This window comes from Mytilus trossulus, chromosome 3 (genome assembly GCF_036588685.1).
Source record: "Mytilus trossulus isolate FHL-02 chromosome 3, PNRI_Mtr1.1.1.hap1, whole genome shotgun sequence".
In the NCBI taxonomy this organism is placed as follows: domain Eukaryota; kingdom Metazoa; phylum Mollusca; class Bivalvia; order Mytilida; family Mytilidae; genus Mytilus; species Mytilus trossulus.
In genome coordinates, this window is record NC_086375.1 from 57,276,252 (window position 1) to 57,298,866 (window position 22,615).

The 22,615-nt window shown below is 31.0% G+C and overlaps 3 protein-coding genes and 1 pseudogene across 3 annotated transcripts; all 4 read left to right on the top strand.

The window, feature by feature from the left end:
• Positions 1–5,646: 5,646 nt before the first annotated feature.
• Positions 5,647–6,671, top strand: LOC134709578 (ADP-ribosylation factor 4-like). Its single transcript, XM_063569742.1, has 2 exons — positions 5,647–5,919; positions 6,250–6,671. Exons 1-2 carry the CDS (start codon positions 5,823–5,825, stop codon positions 6,441–6,443), a joined length of 291 nt encoding a protein of 96 aa, XP_063425812.1. The 5' UTR covers positions 5,647–5,822; the 3' UTR covers positions 6,444–6,671.
• A 3,403-nt stretch (positions 6,672–10,074) lies between these two features.
• On the top strand, positions 10,075–13,882 carry LOC134711943 (ADP-ribosylation factor 6-like). The gene is made up of 4 exons (XM_063572967.1): positions 10,075–10,742; positions 11,010–11,183; positions 12,598–12,735; positions 13,053–13,882. The coding sequence occupies exons 1-4, from the start codon at positions 10,646–10,648 to the stop codon at positions 13,214–13,216; spliced, it is 573 nt and encodes a 190-aa protein (XP_063429037.1). The 5' UTR covers positions 10,075–10,645; the 3' UTR covers positions 13,217–13,882.
• Positions 13,883–14,162: 280 nt separating this feature from the next.
• LOC134711945 (uncharacterized) lies at positions 14,163–16,179 on the top strand (annotated as a pseudogene).
• A 4,599-nt stretch (positions 16,180–20,778) lies between these two features.
• LOC134711944 (uncharacterized) lies at positions 20,779–22,570 on the top strand. Its single transcript, XM_063572968.1, has 4 exons — positions 20,779–21,048; positions 21,275–21,451; positions 21,731–21,865; positions 22,203–22,570. The coding sequence occupies exons 1-4, from the start codon at positions 20,955–20,957 to the stop codon at positions 22,358–22,360; spliced, it is 564 nt and encodes a 187-aa protein (XP_063429038.1). The 5' UTR covers positions 20,779–20,954; the 3' UTR covers positions 22,361–22,570.
• Positions 22,571–22,615: the final 45 nt, after the last annotated feature.

Below are 22,615 nucleotides of genomic sequence, written 5' to 3' on the forward strand. Positions count from 1 at the left end.
CGACCATTTTTAGACACCCCAGGCTACTAATAAAACAAGCCGGGGTGGGGGTTCAAAGATGCAAATTAAGTACTTATATCAATATTGTATCTTTTTGTGTACGGTTTATGACCCCTCCTGTGGCCTGTCAATTCCGAAATGTGCAAACTGCAATAGTATCAAAGCAGCACAGACAATGAATAATAGAGATATAATTTTATACACATATCAAGGGGAAACTTCTTGCAAAGCATTTTTATTTATAGTTCATTATTGTATTTAGTTAAAAAGAGAATTTAGTGAAAATAAAATCACTATTTTTGTAGAAGATTCACAGACCTTTGTACAGAGATTTTTGTTATGTTTAGCATGGGATCAACACAATTCATTACCGAGTAAAAAAAATCAAAATGTCTATCTACCTTGCACATTTCAGAAAATTCAGATCAGATAACGAAACTGGTTCCAGCAACATATATAAGCAATTTAAGATTGTGACCCTCACAGTTTCCATTCACCACAAATATTCTAGTTACAACGAATCATTTTAAGTAACAAAAATACGTGTTGCATGCAGCCTTTTGTTTATTTATTAATATATGTATACGGATAAAGTTATGAAAGGCAGCAGGGTCATCAGGGTGAGGAGTCCATGTCATCTGAAATAAATGCTAAGCATAGATCTAGAAAGCGACATATAATCATGACATTAAAAAAAGTCTCTTCTTTTCGACTTTTTTCAAACAAGTTGACACATAAAATGAATTATATAGTATTGTGGAATTTTTAACTTTTTTTAGATACTATTATATTGTTATCTGATATTGGACGAAAGATGTTGCCCTTTTATGCTATTGTGTAATACAAGTTCAGATCATTTGAAAACACATATTAAACAGCCAAATGGATGCACAAGAGTTAAAATAGGAGTCATAGATCCTGTTGGCAACAATAATCTGGCTAATTTTATTGATTTTGTAACATTTGTTTCAAATATGACCAACTTCTTATACAAAATCACCAGCACCGTATCAGGACCCACCAGCACAATGACAGGACCCACCAGCACAGTATCAGGACATGGGTAAATTGAGAAAATGCTAAATTTTAATAAATTGCATGTTTTTTCACAAAATTGTTTTGTCGTGTGGATTGCGGTATAGAGAGCGGACTCTATGAGCATTTTTGTTTTATTTTTTCAGTTCGAGATTTTCTGAAAATGAGCATTTTTGTGTTACGCTTACTGAAACAGTTTAGAGGGTCATTTTTTTAATGGTTTATATATGAACCCATAAAAAACGAAATTGAAAAATCTCAACTGTTTTCTTCCATTTTTTATGAGTGAAAACGTCAGAAATCATCATTTTCGTCTTTGTTTACATTTTTTCATTGATCACCAGCACCCGTCAGGACCGAATCACCAGCACAGTACGTTCTCTCGCAGGACAACCATACCCACCGTGCATACGGAAAATATGTCGGCGAATTGCTTCCTGGAAGCAAGCAATTAAAAATAAGTAACCTTTTTCTAAATTTGGACAAATTAAAGAATTTTTCTCGTAAAAAAGTATATGTACATAAGTTGTATAATGAAAACTATCCATTTAGTTATAAAAAAACATATGCATATTTTTTTTTTATTTGAGGTTTCTTATGACTTTAACTATAACAGAAATAAATAGTACGATGTATGAATTTTCTCAACGGAAGGCAACAGAAACCTATATTTTTTTTCCAGCTGTTTAAAAGACTATTTCTTAGTTTTAAACATGATTTCGATCAATAATTTCTTTTGAAGAAATCTGAACATTAATAAATGCGACTGTTGTCGCCTTTGGAACAGATACTTCTTATCTTTTTCATAGTTAAATGCGAATAGAGGACACACTCATATTAAGTCAGCTTTGGATTTTGTACCTTGTGATTTTTTTTCTTCAATTTGGTTCATACTGCAGTAATTCCTTGCCATTAACGGTTTACAAATTTTGTTACATCAGTATCCAGATACATATTATTTAATTTTGACCACAAAAGATATATAAGAACACTGACGTTCAATATATCGATCTATGTACAACCGTAAGACAGGAACGTCTTATTAACAGGATATTTAATTTATATGATATACTATTTGTTATTTAATACTGTTTAAGGTTGTAAAATGTTGTTAATCAATACAATTAAAGACTGTTTTATTTATCCTTGATTTTGAAAACACGATAATTTTCTTATATTTTAAAGCCAAGCATGTTAAATTACGACATGATGCACCAATCATACTTACATTCACAACACTACAAAGCCTTCTTTATTTGTACTGCCATCGACAATGCCGTTCTTTACACACAATGCCTGATTTCATGTCGTTAAGACTTTAGATATTACATTTTTATATCATACAAAACGAAATAGTTAATTGTAATGAAGGTTCAGGTGTCAATAAATGTAATCTCTGTACGCCTAGTAATTTATTTGGTCGGGGATTTCGTTACCATAAATTATTTATAAAGGCAACAGTAGTATACTGCTTTTCGAAATTTATAAATCGATTGAGAAAAAAAACAAATCCGGGTTACAAACTGAACTTCAGGGAAACACATCAAATATAGGAGAACTATGACACAACAGAAACACATCACCAAAATTTAACACTTACAGAAAAGAACTATAATATAACAATGTCCAGTTTCCTGACTTGGAACAGGACAGAAAAAACAATGGAAGTTTGGACCTGGTTTTGTGGCTAGCCAAACCTCCCGCTTTTATGGTAATGTTAAAAAGAACATATAAATGAAAACCTTACTTTACAGAACTACAATACAAGAAAATGGGAGAACATATAGGACAGAGTACGACACAAATAATAGCTATCAAAAGGTTTCAGGTTTATGATTTAATACGTCAGACGTGCGTTTTGTCTACACAAGACTAATCAGATACCCTCAGATAAGAATAGTTCGAAAGCCAAATCAAGTACAAATTTGAAGAGCATTGAGGACCAAAAGTTCCAAAAAAGCTGTGCCTAATACGTCTAAGGTTTTCTTTTATTAAACTTTATCAAAGATACAAATTTATTTGCTTTAAATGAATGTGCCTGTAAACTTCTATTACAAACGGGATATTACCTCCCATTTTTTACGGTGATGTTGTCCATAAATGCTTAAAAAGTTTAAAAACGATCTTCTAAACTCGATGATCAGATAAATAAAGTGAGCATTTAAGAATGCAAATAAAACATCGTAGTTAGAACTTTTGATATAGTATTATCGGTACAAAAGTTATCGGTTATAGTTAGATTAAAAATATACACCTGGAAAAAAGTATTGCAACACCAAATTGAAATTCAAATTTTAAAAACACTTTTTATTTTTTTGTGATATAATTTGGTAAAATAGAATAAGTTAAAAATTATTTAAGTATCACCTGAGTTTAATCATTAAATATCGACTCGATAAGTTCTTATTTTCACATGCAGCTACTGTACCCGTAAACAGCAAAACAGGTGTTTTAATCCTCATTGTTTTCACCACTTTAAATAACCAAGTTTTTGAAGTTGTGTGATTGACACCTTGTAATGGGTCCTCGACAACTCATAACTGCATTATGCATTAGGCATAATGAAGGTTGGTCAGAAGGAAACCCATTGCATACAATACAATCCTAAAAAGAGAGTGGTGACAGGAGCCTTTTAACAAGAACTGTTTGAGATCGACTAATCGCTACTGGTTATCGCGCGATAAGACCATTTCGGATACCTTTGCTTACGAACAGACACACAGTTTTCCGTATCCAATGTAGTGCAGAGCTCGCCAAAGTTGAAAATTAGCATCGTGGAGGAAGATCCGTTGTTCCTATAGAATTCGGTTCATCTTTTTTGGCCCTATCGTAGCCCGGATTTGAACCATATCGAGCATATATGGGACACTATTGGGCAAAAAGTGCGCGAAAGGACACCACAGTTCAAACACATCATGAAATAAGCAATGCTCTTCATCACAAATGGTTGCTGCTACCTTAGAAACAAATTAGTCGATTTATGGCAGGAATCAGAAGACGTTATGATGCGGTTATCCGTTTGAATGGAGGCTACGCACAAAGTACTAAATCTTTGGCGTATAACGATCACTCATGATGTGAACAGTCATCGGAAGATTAATTTTGAAATGTCTGACATTGTAATGTTCGACTACAGTAATAGCTGTAAAATGCATTTTTTTGTACAAAAACACTTCATTTTTGTCGAGCCTGCAACTTTTGTGGCAGAAAGCTCGACATAGGGATAGTGATCCGGCGGCGGCGGCGGCGGCGTTAGCTCACTTCTTAAAAGCTTTATATTTTAGAAGGTAGAAGACCTGGATGCTTCATACTTTGTATATAGATGCCTCATGTTACGAAGTTTCCGTCAGTCACATGTCCAATGTCCTTGACCTCATTTTCATGGTTTAGTGACCACTTGAATAAAAAGTTAATATTTTTTGTAATGTTTAATTCTCTCTTATTATAACAAATTGGAGAACTATATTTGGTATGTGCGTACCTTGCAAGGTCCTCATGCCCGTCAGACAGTTTTCACTTTACCTCGACCTCATTTCATGGATCAGTGAACAAGGTTAAGTTTTGGTGGTCAAGTCCATATCTCAGATGCTTTAAGCAATAGGGCTAGTATATTTGGTGTATGGAAGGACTGTAAGATGTACATGTCCAACTGGCAGATGTCATCTGACCTTGACCTCATTTTCATGGTTCAGTGGTTATAGTTAGATTTTTGTGTTTTGGTCTGTTTTTCTCATACTTTATGCAATAGATCTTCTATATTTGTTGAATGGAATGATTGTAAGGTGTACATGTCTATCGGGCAGATGTCATCTGACCTTGACCTCATTTTCATGGTTCAGTGGTCAAAGTTAAGTTTTTGAGTTTTGGTCTTTTTATCTAATACTATATGCCATAGGTCAACTATATTTGGTGTATGGAAATATTTTATGATCTATATGTCAGTCGCGCAGGTTTTATTTGACCTCTTCCTCATTTTCATGGTTTATTGCTTAGTGTTAAGTTTTTGTGTTTTGGTCTATTTTTCTTAAACTATAATTAAGATCAACTATATTTGTTGTACGGAAGCATTGTTAGCTGTACATGTCTGCCTGGCATGGGTCATCTGACCTTGACCTCATTTTCATGGTTCATTGGTCTTTGTTTAGTTATCTTGGTTAATGTTTAGTTTATGTAAAAGTCTTCGGTAAAGTTTTATACTTAGGACTATCAACATAATATCAATGATTAGTAAAGAAGGCGAGACATTTCAGCGTGTGCACTCTTGTGTTATCAAAATTGTAGTTATAAATTTTTTTTTGTTTTTTTTTTTTTTGTTCGTTTAAATGCCAATGTTATAATAAACTATGTTTCAATAATATTATACAAATATTTTGCTATATTTCATCCAAAAAAAGAGGTTGATTTTTCAAGTTTTAAAAAATCAAGGTGTTGCAATACTTTTTTCCATGTGTATACATATGTATAAATGCACATTTATAATGACTTGGGTAATTTTGTTTTATTTAAATTTGTCATTCTGTGTCCTTTTACAGCTAACTATGCAGTACTGGTTTTGCTCTTTGATTAAGGATAAACGAACGAAAGAAAAAGAAAACAATGCGGATGTGTCTGTTGACTGCCTATATTGGTCTATATTTTAATTATTATTACCTAGTATTTAAACTTTTAATTTTTATTACAAACTATAAATAAACTGATCGTATGTTAACCTATCCTATGAAGGAAGTATCGACATCACAAAAACACGTTGGAAGAGATACATGCATGAAGTCATCTGTTGAACAACAATGGGGATATTAGTGTCGAAGTTTAATATTTTTAGTTTTTATTTGTTACATGGTAAAGAACCTTTAAAGGTTATGATGCTTGGTTTAGACGCGGCAGGTAGGTGTATTTATTCTAAATAAAATTGTAATGGTAGAAATCGAACGACAACTTTATGTTATTTTAAAAGATGACATTTTTTTCATTTCTTTATATGTTATGTTTTAGTCGTCTCCTTTTAGTAACTAAGTGCTAAACTGTATTCTGAATAAATGAGCACAAACGCTGCAAATGGAAATAAATGGATGTTTTTTCAACTCATACTCAACAGTTGGACGTGTATATTTGTATATACATAAGTTCAGAATTTTAACAACATTTGTACGGAAATTGTTAAATTTTACTTTATAACTATTTTGTTATGTCTTTAAACACATTTTTATTTTCAAGGAAAAACTAGATTGTTATACAAGTATAAAAACGTGGATCTTAAGACTACATTACCCACAATTGGATTTAATGTTGAGACTATCAACGCATCTACAGACGTTAAATTTTCTATATGGGATGTAGGAGGAGGAAACAGAATCAGGCTTCTATGGAAGCATTATTGTAATAACGTTTCAGTTGTGACAGATGTATGAGAAAAGTTTTAACATACTTGAACATAGTAACATATAAAAAAAGAGAGACGGGAGACGTCAAATGGATTCAACTTAAAAGTAAAAAGCAAACTGACAATGTATTGAATTAAAATGGAAGAAGACAAAAAGATAAACAACAGTTAACAATACAAATAGTTGAAAATTAAAGATCACCACGAAAACACTGGGGTGACCACAGGTGCTCTGGTATTATTGTAGATCATATTCAACATGTGACATGAGGTCAATATATTAAAAAAAACATTGTTAAATATTATAGATTATGCAAAATTCATTTAATAAGGATTGCATATTTGAAAATAAGATTTAAAAAGAATAATTTAGAATTGCGTTCTCATCAGTATGGCACCATTACTTTTATTTATAGTAAAAGCAAAACTATAATTCAAGCAAACGGGAAACCAAAAACAAGAATTACAGATTAAGGTTTATGGACCTAAGGCTGCGTTCGTACTATAGACCTGCATATAATTAGTTTCATTTATACTTATTCCATGAGAACGCGGTGTACGTGTCAGGGTAAAATCACCCGATCAGATAATAAAAAAAAAACACCATTTACACTTTATAAAATTTAGTTAAGTACGCCACACAGTCATTATAATATACTTTATATATTACAATAACAATATAGTATATAACCTTTTTAATCTCGGACATAATGTTTAAATATGATAAATTAACAAAGGTGTATATGCAGTCATCCTTGTGAAGGGATATGAATCGCTGGTCTAAATGATCAAATCCAAGCATAGACGCTGGATATTTTCTACATTATTTTCGATAGTTATTCTTTTTCGTATATATAAGTCGACGTTTTATTCTGGATTTGATTGTCCTGCAGATAAATTATTTATATTCTTCAGTTTAAGAAAAAAAATTGCATATTCCAAGATGAGGGAAGTGTGGCAAATTCATTGATTTTCTTAAACATGAAAGGAGGGTGGGATTCAATATTGAGTTTAAAAAATGATCTGTTTTTTTATTAAAAAACAAATTGCTGTTGGTTTTTTTTTAATATATTACACATCGATTTTTATCAATGGGAACGTACTAAGTAATTGAGATTACCAACAAAAAAAAGGGAATAAAAAAAAATACGCCCAACTTGTTGAATTAAAAAAAACAGCAGTTGAAAAGATATAAGTAAGCCGTATTTGATTTTTTTAGGTATTTCATTTGTTGTCGATAGTAATGATAAGGAGAGATTACCTGAGGCAAAATCAGCAATAAACAGCTTTATATTAGATTGTGAAAAAACTAGAGATATTCCAATTGGCATTATAGCAAATAAGCAGGACCTTCCAGGCATTTAAACATAAGGAAATGTGACTGTTCGATAATAAAGACAACTATCCATTAAGGACAAATGTGAACCATTACAGGTTACCGATCGACGTCAACAATAATCTACCTATATAATTTCAAACATAAAACCAGATAGCAAAGGCCTTAGATGCACTTCGAAATTTACAAAAACCTTTTGTAATTGTTTTCTATGTTAATGATTCAAATATTCCCCAATGTTGACTTCAACCGGTTTTGTTTTGTATTGTTCAACCACGAATAATATATGTATGTAGTACTTCTTGAAGACGTTCCTAAATTTCGATCGAACCTTAATAGTAGCCAAGATCAGACTTAACTTGAAGTCGTCATGTTAGGTAAGCAGCTGTAGCATTTACTAAATTATTTCTAAAATCATAGAATTTATTAAAAGATAAATTCGTTTAATCTGTTACTTTCAAATTGGTACGTTGGGAAGAAATGTGACCTTTTTAACTTTTTTCCAGATGTATTAAGTCCGTCCGATATTGCTGAACGTCTTGATTAAAGCCAACTTGTAGACAGACAATGGTTTATATATGGTGTCAGTGCACTGAGCGGTAACGGAATACCTGAAAGCTATAATTTAATGGCACATATGTTCATAACGAAAAATTCTTCAGTGTCGTATAACGTTTAATGCATTATTGGATGTTGTCTAAATTGAATCAAGATGAAACACAATCATCGGAGTGAAAGATTGGTATCTGGTATCGCTTATACTTGCGCATAATGCGTTGAATGATACCAAATACAAACAAATAATGAAACATATGTGTTAAAACTACAGAAGCCGGTTATTGTCAGGTTAAAGGTTATTCTAAGATTTAGTTCATTCGTTTTAACGACTAATCCTAATCGTTATTACGACTTATTTACTCGTTTTAACGACTTAAAAGTTATATTGAGCTACTCATATCTGATGAAACGAGTAATCTATGCCGTTGAAACAAGTTGGCTAGGTTGTTATAACTAAATACTTAGTCATCATAACGAGTTACCCAGTTTTAATTATGATAACGAGCTAACTTGGTAGTAGTTGCAAATAACCAAGCCATGATTTATTTGTACCTTGTACGTACCGGCTAGCCGCTTCCTTATAAAACAAATACTAAAGAGATATAATACATTTTTGTAATTGCAGATTATACGATTATTGTTTCGTTATGTATCTGTTTTGATTGTTTTACTTTTTAATGTGTATCATCGAACCTTATAGAACTGCGAATTTGAATAAAATAATTATATAGACCAGGTACTAGAGTATATAGAAAATGTTTGAACAAAACACGAGTTAACATCCTAATAAATCATTGATCCAGTTCAATAGAGCATGATACTAGTAGTGTAAAACCTTCAGTTACTATATTTTTTTTTATATAAAGTGTAAGATCAACAGAGCATGCTACTGGTTGTAACTGAACAGATATAGTACAATCTCTAAAGAGTATGCATGCTATTAGAGCATGACAATAGCATTGTAAAACCTTCAAGTAACTGTTGAGATAAAGTGAAAATTCAATATAGAACACGACATTAACAGTGTAAACCTTTCCTTAAACTGTTAATATAAAAAGTAAGTTCAATAGTGCATGGTACTAGCAGTGAAAACACCTTCCAAAATAGAGCATGACAACAGTAGTGTAAAAAGTGAAATCACAGAAATACTGAACTCCGAGTATAATTCAAAAAGGAAAGTCCATCATCAAATGGCAAAATCAAAAGCTCAAACACATCAAACGAATGGACAACAACTGTCTGGTCATATTCCGAACTTGGTACAGGCTTTTTCTTTTGTAGAAAATGGTGGATTAAAAATGGTTTTATAGCTAGCTTAATCTCTCACTTGTATGACAGTCGTATGATATTCCATTATATTGACAACGATAATTGAACCAAAATAAAAAAGTTTAAAAAAAATGTCAAAAAAGGGGTAAAGCAGTCAACGTTGCGTTCTTATTTTAATCACTTTAAAACAAACAGATATACAAACAAACAAAGTGTTGTCTTGAGTGTTTGATTAACCTTCTACCGCAGTATTTAATTTGGTCTGTTGACGACGTTTTATTTTGTTCTAAATAAAAGTAAGTGTAATTTATAACCGTATTTTTTATTTATATGCTATCTTTTTTTTTTAAATAATGCCTAAAATATAGCAAACTCCCCCCCCCCCCAAAAAAAAAACTAGAGATAAAGAAAAATAGAAAAAAAGTAAAGATGCCCATAACCTAAACAATAGTCAGATTACTATTTATTCATTGTTGCCTTCATATTGACGAATAGATGCATTTAAGTTGTCATTGTTGATTTCTTATCTACTCTTACCCGACATCCCATGTTGATGCATATGACATGGGCAGTGTCCAATAGTGATCATTTAGTTTTCTTAGGACCATTCCATCTTTTAAAGAACATTGTATCTTCTAAACGACATATCATGTCGGAAGAAATATTTTATCCTAATAATAGTTTAATTTACACCCTGTTTTAACAATAGGTGTGGTAGGCTTTGTATCGTTTCATTGTTTAAGTTTTATGGATTATAATAAGTGAGGTCAAATCTACTTAATATTACTCTGTCCCCTTTCTCAACTCTTCCAAGTAACATCTGAGAAGCAGACTAATAACAGCTGGAATATGTCCGTGTATGACACAAAATAGAAAAGTATGGAAGAACTATAACAAAAACAAACACGTGTTGTATTTGATCGATTTCTCTATTCTCTAAACCTACAAATGGTAGGAAGTGGTCACGTCATAATTTGGGAAATCTGGAAGTTGACATCCGGCATTGATGACAGAATACAATCATGTAGATTAATAATCATGATATAATTCAATTAACTATTCACAATATGGGAATATGCTTATCAAAATGGAGCAAATTCTGGCACAATTTAACAAGTGGTCCGATGCCATTGACGATTGTAATGCTAGGTCTGACCTCAACAGGTAATTATGAACAATATATATTGGAAGGATACTTATTCGACGTCTCTAAGATACAAAATAAATCCAAGTAAAAAAGAGAACTTCTTGTTCGCACAGCAATAGCTTCAACACCGCAAAATAACTGTTCTAAGTAGAAACCTTGTTGTCAAGTTTGCACCAGCTTAAATTAAATATAATAAAGTTACAACAAACATTTCCGATATTAAGCCACTGTATTTATATAAATTATGTCTCTGATCTTACCAACGATGTTTCTAATATTTATAGGGAAAACTACGTTATTATATAAGCTTCAAAATAATACTTCTGAGACATTACCTACTATTGGGTTTAACATAGAGACAGTTACTACATTCAGAGGCATATACCTAACAATCTTAGATGTTGGTTGTGGGGACAAAATCAGACACGAGTGGAAGCGTTATTTCTTAGATGCATCAGGTAAGACATATAACTACTGTATATATCTATTTTCTACATTCGAATACACACAGACATAACGTTATAAAACAAAATTAAATATAAGCTTCTTCAATAGAATTGAGAATGGAAATGAGGAATGTGTCAAAGAGGCGGGCTTCAGCTGGCCCATAATCAAAATTGTGTAGTTCAATGAAAATGAGCTCCAAAACTCACAAATGAAACAATCAAGACTAACAATTACCAGAGACTACTTAACTTGGGACAGGCGCAATATTGCAGAGGGATTAAATACGTTTTTTTTTCAGATCCCAACCCCCTTTACCTCAAGCCAATGTAGAATAAACAAAAACACAGTTATAAACATATAATAGAACTCATTCTAAAAGAAGTCTCAGTCCGATGTCCGAATGTGTAACAAAAGAAACTAAGCAAAATATAAAAATAAACAAGGGACTACTAGAACTTGCTGCTCAAAACTTCAATTAAACAGGTTGAAAGATGATGTCTTCATCATATGATAATCAAGAACAGTCCCTCTCGTTAGGGGTTTAGTATCATAGCAGCATGTTATATATCAGAAGAGCGTAACCCGTATCATGCCAACAACTAATTTTAGAATAAACGTGTTTAATTCCGATGAAAAGATGCTTTGACACATGGTTTGATACATGGTTGATTCTTGCTCAACATGCAAATTATATTAAACTATACTAATATTTTTATCAAAACAATCGTTCTTCAGCTTTTAGTCTCTGTGTGCACTCATATTCATCGGGTTTCGTGCTCTGTGAATTTATCTTGTTGTGTTAGTTTGAAATATTGTATTGTTGATGAAAAAAATAGTAAGAAGTAATTTCGATGATCCGAAAGTCTGATATAAAAATGTAATGAGGTATTATGATTGAATAAGAGACAAAAAATAAAAAAATAAAAATAATTTTTCATGAAATATTTGTTTAAATCAAAGAAATCTGAAGAACAAAAATGAACCCTTTATTCTACAATTGATGATTGATGTTACTTTTATACACTTTTATTTTAAATCTACATGTGCATGGACAAACATATTCGTCAACTATTTTGCAAGTCTCTGTGCAATGATTATGTGCAAATTATGCTTCTATTGATACCAAGTTGATTAAAATCTGACCAGAAATTACCCCAAAATACTTTCAAGTGACGAAGATTGGTTGTATTGCCATGCATCAAACATGCAAGTATGTTAAAACCTTAACCTATCTAAGAATGCAATATTTTCATGCTGATATGTACGAGTTGATAAAGTTATGAAGTTGTAATTAGCTTGAGTGATAATTTAAGATGTCGATATAAACTTTATTCGTTTATTTTTTTGTTAAAATTGTGTGTATTCTCAATATCATTATTTGTAATGCTATGATAAAATAATTTTTTAAAAAGGAAAATTTTACAGGTATTTTATTTGTTGTTGATAGCAGCGATATAAAAAGATTGCATTCAGCTAAAGTAGCCCTCCATCATTATATAGTGAACTGCAAGGAAGCACGAGGTATTCCTCTTGGGGTTATAGCTAATAAGCAGGACCTACCTAGTAAGTCGACATTCTTAAAAAAACACAATAATGAAAGATAGTTGCCACTTTAATGGTTATATCGTCAAATAAAGCAGAGGGGTTACCTCAAAACATATGTTTTCTATCTAATTTCAATTTCAATAATCTTTCGCATCTGTGGATAATAAGCACAAAATCATTTGATTTCTGTAAAAATATGATAATATTTGCAATCAGTATTTTTATTTTGGTTAAAATGTGCCATGGGTTTCCTCGCTGAATCTACAAATAAAATGTAGTTAAAATGCACTCCAATATGAAAATGTTTAAAAAAAAATGTTTTCTGTATTTAATAGATACTTTAACTCCTAAAGATCTTGCATCAGGCCTTGAATTATGTCTGATAGAGGACAGACAATGGTTCATACATGGTATGTGCGCTAGGACAGGCAGTGGAATAATAGAGAGCATCACTTTATTGATCGAAGCAATTAAAAGGACAAATATGATACGAACGTGAAAACGACAACAGCAAATTTTGACTGTCGATTTAAACATATTTTGATATTGTGTTTATGAAATGACGACAACATATTTTAGTGTTTTCAACTCGTCAGGACTCATAACATACTTGTCGAGTATAAAACTAATAGATGTGTATGGTGTATGAAATATTTATACCTTGACATATAACGATTACTCTGATTCCTTTCACGGATTTGGATATACTTTTTGGACTTTTTGGATTATAGCGCTTCATCTTTTATCTAAGCTTTGGATTGCAAATATTTGGCCACGAGCATCACTGAAGGGACATGTATTGTCGAAATGCGCATCTGGTGCAAGAAAATTGGTACCGTTAATTTTATTACTGGAAATGTCATGATATTGAGAATGCACATCTCTGACGGAGTCAAACATTTCTAGATTTTTTCTTAATCCGTTTTTTTAACCGGATTGCTTGTGAAAATTGAAAATTTTATTTCTCTGAAATGACTCTAAAATGACTTATTGTAAGTGCACTTTTTTCACATAGTTATATTTGGTTATAATAAAAAAAAAATCATTGATATTTTCCTCTTGTTCTCACATATTTTTAAAATAATTCCCGTCAGAAGAATACATCATTTACACCTTATACTATTATTGAAATAATCAAAGAAATGAAACGAAATAGAGAAGCATGAATGATATAGTTTGCAATTCTTAAAATATTTCAACAAACAAATTAATGACGTATTCTTCTTACAACAACAAAAAAAAAATAATAAATACCAAAATAAACAAATACAAAATCGCCACTATTTTACTTAATTTCCATAAATTATATTTATATAGCAAGCCTATTACATATTTATTTTGATATACTTGAATGTACCTTATTTTTTCGTTTTGTAATATTCAATATTATATAATGATAAAGAAATAAAGACAGAATATTAACTGCTTAGAAAACAGATGTTAATACATATATCTATATAGAGATAATATTGTCAATTTAGGAAAATACTTATTTATTTATTCAGTCGAGTCGTCATAGTGCAATGTAATATAACATTCGATACTCCTCGATCTTTTACGCTTTAATCATAGGTTTAAAATATATCTGTCAAACTTGCCATGCTGGAAGTTAATTGCTGGATTGTACGACTTTCTTGTGTTCTAATGGCATGTGTGACGAAATCTCGCTTTAAGATTAAATATAAAAAGCTGAGGTTTACTAACAGTTATTAAATTTCGAAAGTCTGTGAAGAAGTGAACCAGCTAAAGTCAGTAAACAAATTAAATATACAAAATGGGTTTGTGGTTATCTAAAATTGTACGATGTATTTTCTGAATTTTCTGGATCAACACCAGCAAGAATTTTGATGTTAGGATTGGACGCAGCAGGTAATTTAATTTTGTTTTTATATGACTTATTATTGCTCTTTAAATTTGCTTTATTAATTTTTTGTATAGAACCATATGTAAAATTAGCATATTTCAATCAGGCAATTTTGACCTCAGAAAATAGTAGTTCTGCAATCCATATTTTCAATAACCTACTAAGCGTAGTCAATTAAATCGTGAGATGACGACTGTTTCAATATTTTCTTAGATAACTTCTTTTTATTTCTTTGATTTCAGGAAAGACGACAATTTTGTACAAGATAAAATTAAACGAGAATGTCCATACAATCCCTACCATTGGATTCAATGTTGAAACTGTCAGTCCAGTGAAAGGTGTCAGCTTCACCGTGTGGGATGTTGGAGGCCAGGAGAAAATCAGACGACTGTGGCAGCATTATTATCAGAATACGGAAGGTACATTTTTTAAAATTTTTACATAATTTCATTCTGCTTCGACGCAAAGAACATTATTGTATTTTTGTATGTGCAAACGACTATATTTACACCAATCCATGTTAAAATTCACAATAGAACGGCGTGTTAAAACTTATAACAGTAAAAGATAATTTAAGTATTATGTTAAGAACAGTAGTGAATGTAATATTTTTTATAAAATGTGATCAGAAAACGAATAAATAAAAAAAAATGCACAAACATATTGTTTAAACTTGAGTGAAAAATACTGAATCTGAAACGTATCTTCTACGAATTTCAGGTCTGGTATATATTGTTGACAGTAATGATAAAGAGAGACTTTCGGAAGCTAAGGATGAGCTTGATGGCATTCTCAACAGTGCTGAAATGAGTGGTGTTCCAGTTGTAGTGGTGGCCAATAAACAAGATTTGCCTCGTACGTTAAGAAGTTTTGTATTTTAGTCAATCCACAATAATGCCAATTTAATTGACATCGAGGTAGAGTTGTTTTAAATTGATAAATTTTTTTCTCATATTTTTAAACGACAATGTCGTACGTAGAGATATATATTTGAATGCAGTATATTGGTATGTGATAAATTGCAGCATTCCAACATTAGGTAATGGTATATGTATATTTTGACTTTTTAATCATTTAGAAATAAAATTCTGTTCAGATTATTTTCTTAGATATTATTACTTGCTTCATAAATAATAGTTGTTTAACAAAATTAAAATAATAATATATTGACCTGTGATTTTGATATTTTACAGGATCTATGAGTCCATCAGAAGTAGCAGATGGTCTTGGTTTACCGAAAATGAATGGCAGAAAATGGTACATTCATGGAGCATGCGCAACAACAGGTGACGGAATCTTTGAAAGCATGAAAGAAATGGCAAACTTAGTGAAAAATAACAAAAAGTATTGACATTTTCCGTCTAAACACAAATAATGTTATTTAATAATGTTAGAGATTTCAGGATTCCCGACATCCTATGTCCTGGGCACTTCGACATCGATCAGTGTGCAACAGTCACTGAAATATCGACCCCAAATCAAATTAAGGAGCAACTGAAACTAGTGGATTGTGCAATATGTTTGATTGAACTGAGAAAAATTAACAACACGGGTGTTACTATTGTGATATTTAATGTAATATAATATACTGTTTTTGTTTAGTTGTGTTTGTATTTAATCATAAATAAAAATATCTTGCAGATAATAGCTTTCCTTTCTGAATCATTCTTAATATAAAAAAAAAAACGCAATGATTTCATTTTTTTAACTTTAATTTGTCTCGGCTTTAATTTTTTGCATTTCTTTAGTTTTCACATTTTACAACAGAAATATATAAGATTAGAATAAATGTTTTATGAATCAGAATTTGAAATTGGACACACATAAATCGTTATGCAAAGATAGAACAATCATTGTACATTACCATTAATGCTGGAATGTAAATTAAAGCTATAATAAAGTTTAATGCACTTTAACTCAATTTGTTTCAAAATATCCCTTGTATTGAAAGAGGGACGAAAGATACCAAAGGGATAGTCAAACTCATAAATCTAAAACAAACTTGATTTTTGTCTCACGAAAGTCAATTTTTGTCTCACGAAAGTCAATTTTGTCATCACAAAAATGAATTTTGTCGTCACAAAATTGACTTTTGTGAGACAAAATTGACTTTTGTGAGACAAAATTGACTTTTGTGAGACAAAACTCAATTTTGTCATTTTTGTTGAGACAAAATTCAATTTTGTCATTTTTGTTGAGACAAAATTCAATTTTGTCATTATTGTTGAGACAAAAGTCAATTTTGTAAATTTTGTTGAGACAAAAGTCAATTTTGTTAATTTTGTTGAGACAAAAGTCAATTTTGTCAATTTTGTTGAGACAAAAGTCAATTTTGTTGAGACAAAAATCAATTTTGTTGAGACAAAAGTCAATTTTGTGACGACAAAATTCATTTTTGTGATGACAAAATTGACTTTCGTGAGACAAAAATTGACTTTCGTGAGACAAAAATCAATTTTGTTGAGACAAAATTCAATTTTGTTAATTTTGTTGAGACAAAATTCAATTTTGTCAATTTTGTTGAGACAAAAATCAATTTTGTCAATTTTGTTGAGACAAAAGTCAATTTTGTCAATTTTGTCTCACAAAAGTCAATTTTGTCTCACAAAAATCAATTTTGTCTCACAAAAATCAATTTTGTGTAACAAAAGTCAATTTTGTGTAACAAAAGTAATTTTTGTGTAACAAAAGTAATTTTTGTGTAACAAAAGTCGATTTTGTGTAACAAAAGTCGATTTTGTATGCAAATTAGTTCACAGAAACCAAACTGAACTAATTTAAATACAAAATTGACTTTTGTCGCTCAATTTTCAAATTAGGTAACAAAAGTCAAGTCTGTGTAACAAAAATGAATTTTGTCATGACAAAAGTGACTTTTGTCCGCTGATAGATAATTTTGTATGACAAAATTTCAAATTTGTAGTATGATACAAATTTTGTTAAACTGAACTCATTTTTGTTGAACAAAAGTCACTTTTGTCCGTACAAAATTGAATTTTGAGTACAAAACCACAAGAGTCCCATTCGGCGCCCCGTAATTGGCACTCATATTGATTCTTCTGCTTTATATGTACCCAGTTTTATCTTTATTAAATCACAACTTCATGGTGAATTTCTTAGACTGAACACACCGTCATATTTCAATAACGATCAGTACATCTTGGGTGAGAACCGTACTTAATCATGATCAAACATAGTCATCTTTAATAAAAAAAAAAAAAAAAACAACAACAACAAAACAACGTGCACGTGTATTTCAGTTTTCAGTGGATTTGACTTACTCTACGCTTTTACAATGATACCTTTTAAGAAACCACATACTTCAATTTGAAGTTGGTGACACTAAAACTTCATCATAAACTATAACCAAAACATTTACAATAAACAGAGACGGACGGATGGACGGACGTAAAGACTTTTAAATATAACGACCATCTCTATCGTCAAACAGGGTAACAAAATCAAAGTCGTGAATTGAGTTACATGTCAGTCTTGAGACTCAAAGTCAATCAACATAAACAAAATCTTGAGATTATTAGACATAAAGTATAATGCATCAGTGCAAAAAGTACTTTTCTTATATTTGTTACAAGAAAACAGGTAAAACCATAGTATCAAAGTCTGCATAAGTTCGATAGTTTCCTCGCTCTTCTGCCAAGTATGTTTCAAACCGTTCCAATAAATTCTGATATAAAGTGGAGGCTTCCAACGCAATTGTTGGTAAACCAAGTGTCAGACGAAATAAACGTAACTTCTTTAGTATTCCTGTCAAGAGTTGATACAAATGCAGTGATGAATATTTCCATGTATTCTAGCCCTATTTCAAAAGAAACCTTATGCATTTCTCCATTCTGTCACTTTAAAAAATATTTAATTGTGCGCACAATATATTTATTTTGTGCGCACAATATATTTATTTTGTGCGCACAATATATTTATTTTGTGCGCACAATATATTTATTTTGTGCGCACAATATATTTAAATTGTGCGCACAATATATTATTCTGTGCGCACAATATATTTAAGTTGTGCGCACAATATATTTAAGTTGTGCGCACAATATATTATTTTGTGCGCACAATATATTATTTAGTGCGCACAATATATTATTTTGTGCGCACAATATATTTAAGTTGTGCGCACAATATATTATTTTGTGCGCACAATATATATTTTTTTCTTTGCATGTCCCTAGCGGGGCTCCGTACATTTCTTCTAAATTTCTACTTTTTAGGCTAATGAATTAAATAATTGTTGTAACTTTCACTCATTTAGGTTTGAAATGTTATGATACATGAGTAATTGAAATTTAATGCTGAATGAATTATCCATTATTTTTTTTCGTATACAGCCGGATGTGACGTACAATTATTTGATGGTATTACAACTATAACAGAAAACCATGCAACAGTTAACATGCTTATCTTTAGTTATAGCAGATTTTTAAATTTCCTCTGTGGTCACCGAATTTTATTTGATTATGCATATTACAATAATTAAAGGCGACTGAACTAAACCTGAGGCTTTTCGTAGTAGAAGTATGAAATGATTTCTTCTACAATTCATTTGTTATCTACCCCTTATGCAGTTTGATATTGGTTTTATTGTTTTATGTTGTGTTGTTTGTCTTTGTTGTGAGTTGTATGATGGTTTGTGCTCGTCTGACTTCGATGTTGACATGAATATCAATAATGTGGTAATTTTTATAAATTTCCTGTTTAAAAAACTTAGAAATTTTCGAAAAACTAGGGATTTTCTTATCCCAGGCATAGATTTCTTTAGCCGTATTTGGCACAACTTTTTAAAATTTTGGGTCCTCAAAGCTCTTCAACTTTTTACTAGTGTGGCATTATAAATATTTTGATATGAGCGTCACTAATGAGTCTTTATGTAGACGAAACGCGCGTCTGGCGTACTTAATTATGATCCTGGTACCTTTGATAACTATTTTGAATATTTATTGCTCTCAATTAAGCAAAGTCGATCGTTTTCAGTATATTCACAGATAGGACATTCCGTTTTAAATTTTCCCGGAGTTCAGTATTTTTTTTATTTTACTTTTTTATGCTCACTATATGAATCAGTGTGAGACGACAAAATAGCTCATTTATGATAAAAAGATGTTAATGAGACTGCATGATACATATCATCGTCTTAACGACTATCAAAAACAGCTAACATATACATTATTCCTTTTTCATGCCACAATGTATTATTCTGTTAATGTACTGTTTTACAAAGGCTAGTTGAAGTCGACATAAAACGTTAGTTTTCTCTTTGAATTGTTTTACGTTGTTTTATCTGGGCCTTTTATAGCAAAGTCATGGGTTGTATGTTTATATATCTAACCGTAGATGGTGTTTACTGCAACTAGAGAAAATATGCGTAGACTAACTAATATAAACAATTAACTTTCATAGTAGTTGGACATGTGAATTTCATGCTTTGCTTAACTTTGAAGTAATAAGTTCACCAGCAATCGATCATTTTCCCAATTTTTTTCCATTTCTACGATTTTCTTTGGGTTGATATTAAAACAAATATAAGCATTAAACTATATTTACTACCCTCTCTATATAAAACGTTATATACCAAAATGATTGTATGGTAACCTCAACAACAAAAAGACACTAAGCACAGATCTGAGAGTACGTACTCGTAGTTACAGACAACTTGTTTAAAACCACTAACAACTTATAAAAAAGCATGCATGTATGACTGAAGACAGAAATAATCCAACACGATAAGAAAACGAGAAGCATGAAGAACATATTGATAGTTTGCAAGGTAAAACAAATTGATGACGTATTAATTTTGAACAACAAAATTAAAAATAATATTAAAAGCAAAAAAACCGCAAAAATTTTAAAGAAATCGCCATTCTTCTACTTATTATAGTTTCCATAAATTTATATTTATTTGTTAATTCAGAATCTGTTACAAATTAACTGTAGAATATGCCTTATTTCTTGATTCGCAGAGTTCACATTTTATACAATAATAAAGAAATAAAAACGTATATTGAGTACTGCTTAGAAAACTGATGTTAATATCTATATCTATATATAGATAATATTGTCGATTTAGGAAAATACCTATTTATTTATTCAGTCGTCGTCATGGTGCAATGTAATTTAACTATCGATACTCCTCGATCTTTTACGCGTCAATCATAGGTTTAAAAATATTTGTCAAACTTGCCATGCTGGAAGTTAATTGCTGGATTGTACGACTTGGTTGTGTTCAAATGGCATGTGTGACGCAATCGTGCTTTAAGATTAACTATAAAAAGCTATGGTTTTTTAACAGTTCTATTCAATTTCGAAAAGCTGTGAAGAAGTGAACTAGTGAACAAATAAAAATAAATACAATATGGGTTTGTGGTTATCTAAATTGTACGATGTATTTTCTGAATTTTCTGGATCAACACCAGCAAGAATTCTGATGTTAGGATTGGACGCAGCAGGTAATTTGATTTTGTTTTCATATGACTTATTATTGTTCTCTCAATTTGATTTATATTTGTTTTTGTATAGAACGACACGTTAAAATAGTATATTCAATACGCGCAATTTCGACCTAAATAGTAGTACTACAATACTTAGCATAGTCATTTAAATTGTGAGATGGTCAACGTGAACGGCTGATTCAATATGATTTATTCTAAATTCTTTTTATTTCGTTGATTTCAGGAAAGACAACAATTCTTTATAAGATAAAATTAAACGAGAGTGTTCATACAATTCCTACCATTGGCTTTAATGTTGAGACCGTCAGTCCAGTGAAGGGTGTCAGCTTCACTGTGTGGGATGTTGGTGGCCAGGAGAAAATCAGACGTCTGTGGCAGCATTATTATCAGAATACAGAAGGTAAATTTGTTTGTTTTTTTAATACATAAGAACGGCGTGTTTTTTTAAATACAGATATAAAATAATTAATACTGGTAAAACAATGTGAAATCCTCAAGTTGGATCATCTGTGATGCTTGGGAAATTATATCTAGTATTATAATCGAGAAAAACATTATAGGAAGTAGAAATAAGAGCTGTTTAAATTATTATGTCGTATACAGTAGAAAAAAGTAAAAAAGCACAAATACATAGTTTATAACTGAGTGCAAAATGTTGAATTTACTCTTCAAATTTCAGGTCTCATATATATTGTTGATAGTAATGATAAAGAGAGACTTTCGGAAGCTAAAGATGAACTTGATGGGATTCTCAACAGTGATGAAATGAGAGGTGTTCCAGTTGTAGTGGTGGCCAATAAACAAGATTTACCTCGTAAGTTAATAAGTTTTTCCCTTTCGTCAATCCACAATAATACCAATTTAACTTACATCGAGGTAGAGTTGTTTATTTACTTTGTTTTTCTCATATCTTTCTTTTTTGTATAACGCCACGTTGTAGAAAATTGTATTTGATTTATACATCTTCGTATGTGCAAATTTGCAGCATTCCAACATTAAGAAATGTATATGTATATTTGGACTGTTTAATTATTTTTTTAAAACAAAACCAAAAGATTATTGGCTAATTTTTACTTAAATGATAAATAATAGTTTTTTTCAAAAATTTAAAATAATAATTATTTGACCTGTGATTTTTATACATTTTGCAGGATCTATGAGTCCATCAGAAGTGGCAGATGGTCTTGGTTTACCAAAAATGACTGGCAGAAAATGGTACATTCATGGAGTATGCGCAACTACAGGTGAAGGAATCTTTGAGAGCATGAAGGAGATGGCAAACTTAGTGAAAAATAACAAAAAGTATTGAAATTTCACATCTTAATACAAGTTATGTGAACATAAAGATGATTAAGGGACTCCAGGATGTCTCGAACCCCTATCTTCTGAACTCTTCGATATCAATCGGTGTGCAACAGAAATGGAAATATCGATCCCAAATCAAAGTGAGGAGCAACTGAAATTAGTGGATTGTGCAATATAATTGATTGAACTAAGAAAGATGAATAAAACGATAGATAATATTGTAATATTTTTTTTAATTTATTGTTATGTTTGTATGTTT

Coding starts and splice junctions, on each gene's coding strand:
- LOC134709578 (XM_063569742.1), top strand. CDS start 5,823: ATGGGGATATTAGTGTCGAAGTTTAATATTTTTAGTTTTTATTTGTTA. Junction 5,920..6,249: donor GCTTGGTTTAGACGCGGCAG/GTAGGTGTATTT, acceptor TTTATTTTCAAG/GAAAAACTAGATTGTTATAC.
- LOC134711943 (XM_063572967.1), top strand. CDS start 10,646: ATGGGAATATGCTTATCAAAATGGAGCAAATTCTGGCACAATTTAACA. Junction 11,184..12,597: donor TTATTTCTTAGATGCATCAG/GTAAGACATATA, acceptor AAAATTTTACAG/GTATTTTATTTGTTGTTGAT. Junction 12,736..13,052: donor TAATAAGCAGGACCTACCTA/GTAAGTCGACAT, acceptor TGTATTTAATAG/ATACTTTAACTCCTAAAGAT.
- LOC134711944 (XM_063572968.1), top strand. CDS start 20,955: ATGGGTTTGTGGTTATCTAAATTGTACGATGTATTTTCTGAATTTTCT. Junction 21,049..21,274: donor GTTAGGATTGGACGCAGCAG/GTAATTTGATTT, acceptor CGTTGATTTCAG/GAAAGACAACAATTCTTTAT. Junction 21,866..22,202: donor CAATAAACAAGATTTACCTC/GTAAGTTAATAA, acceptor TACATTTTGCAG/GATCTATGAGTCCATCAGAA.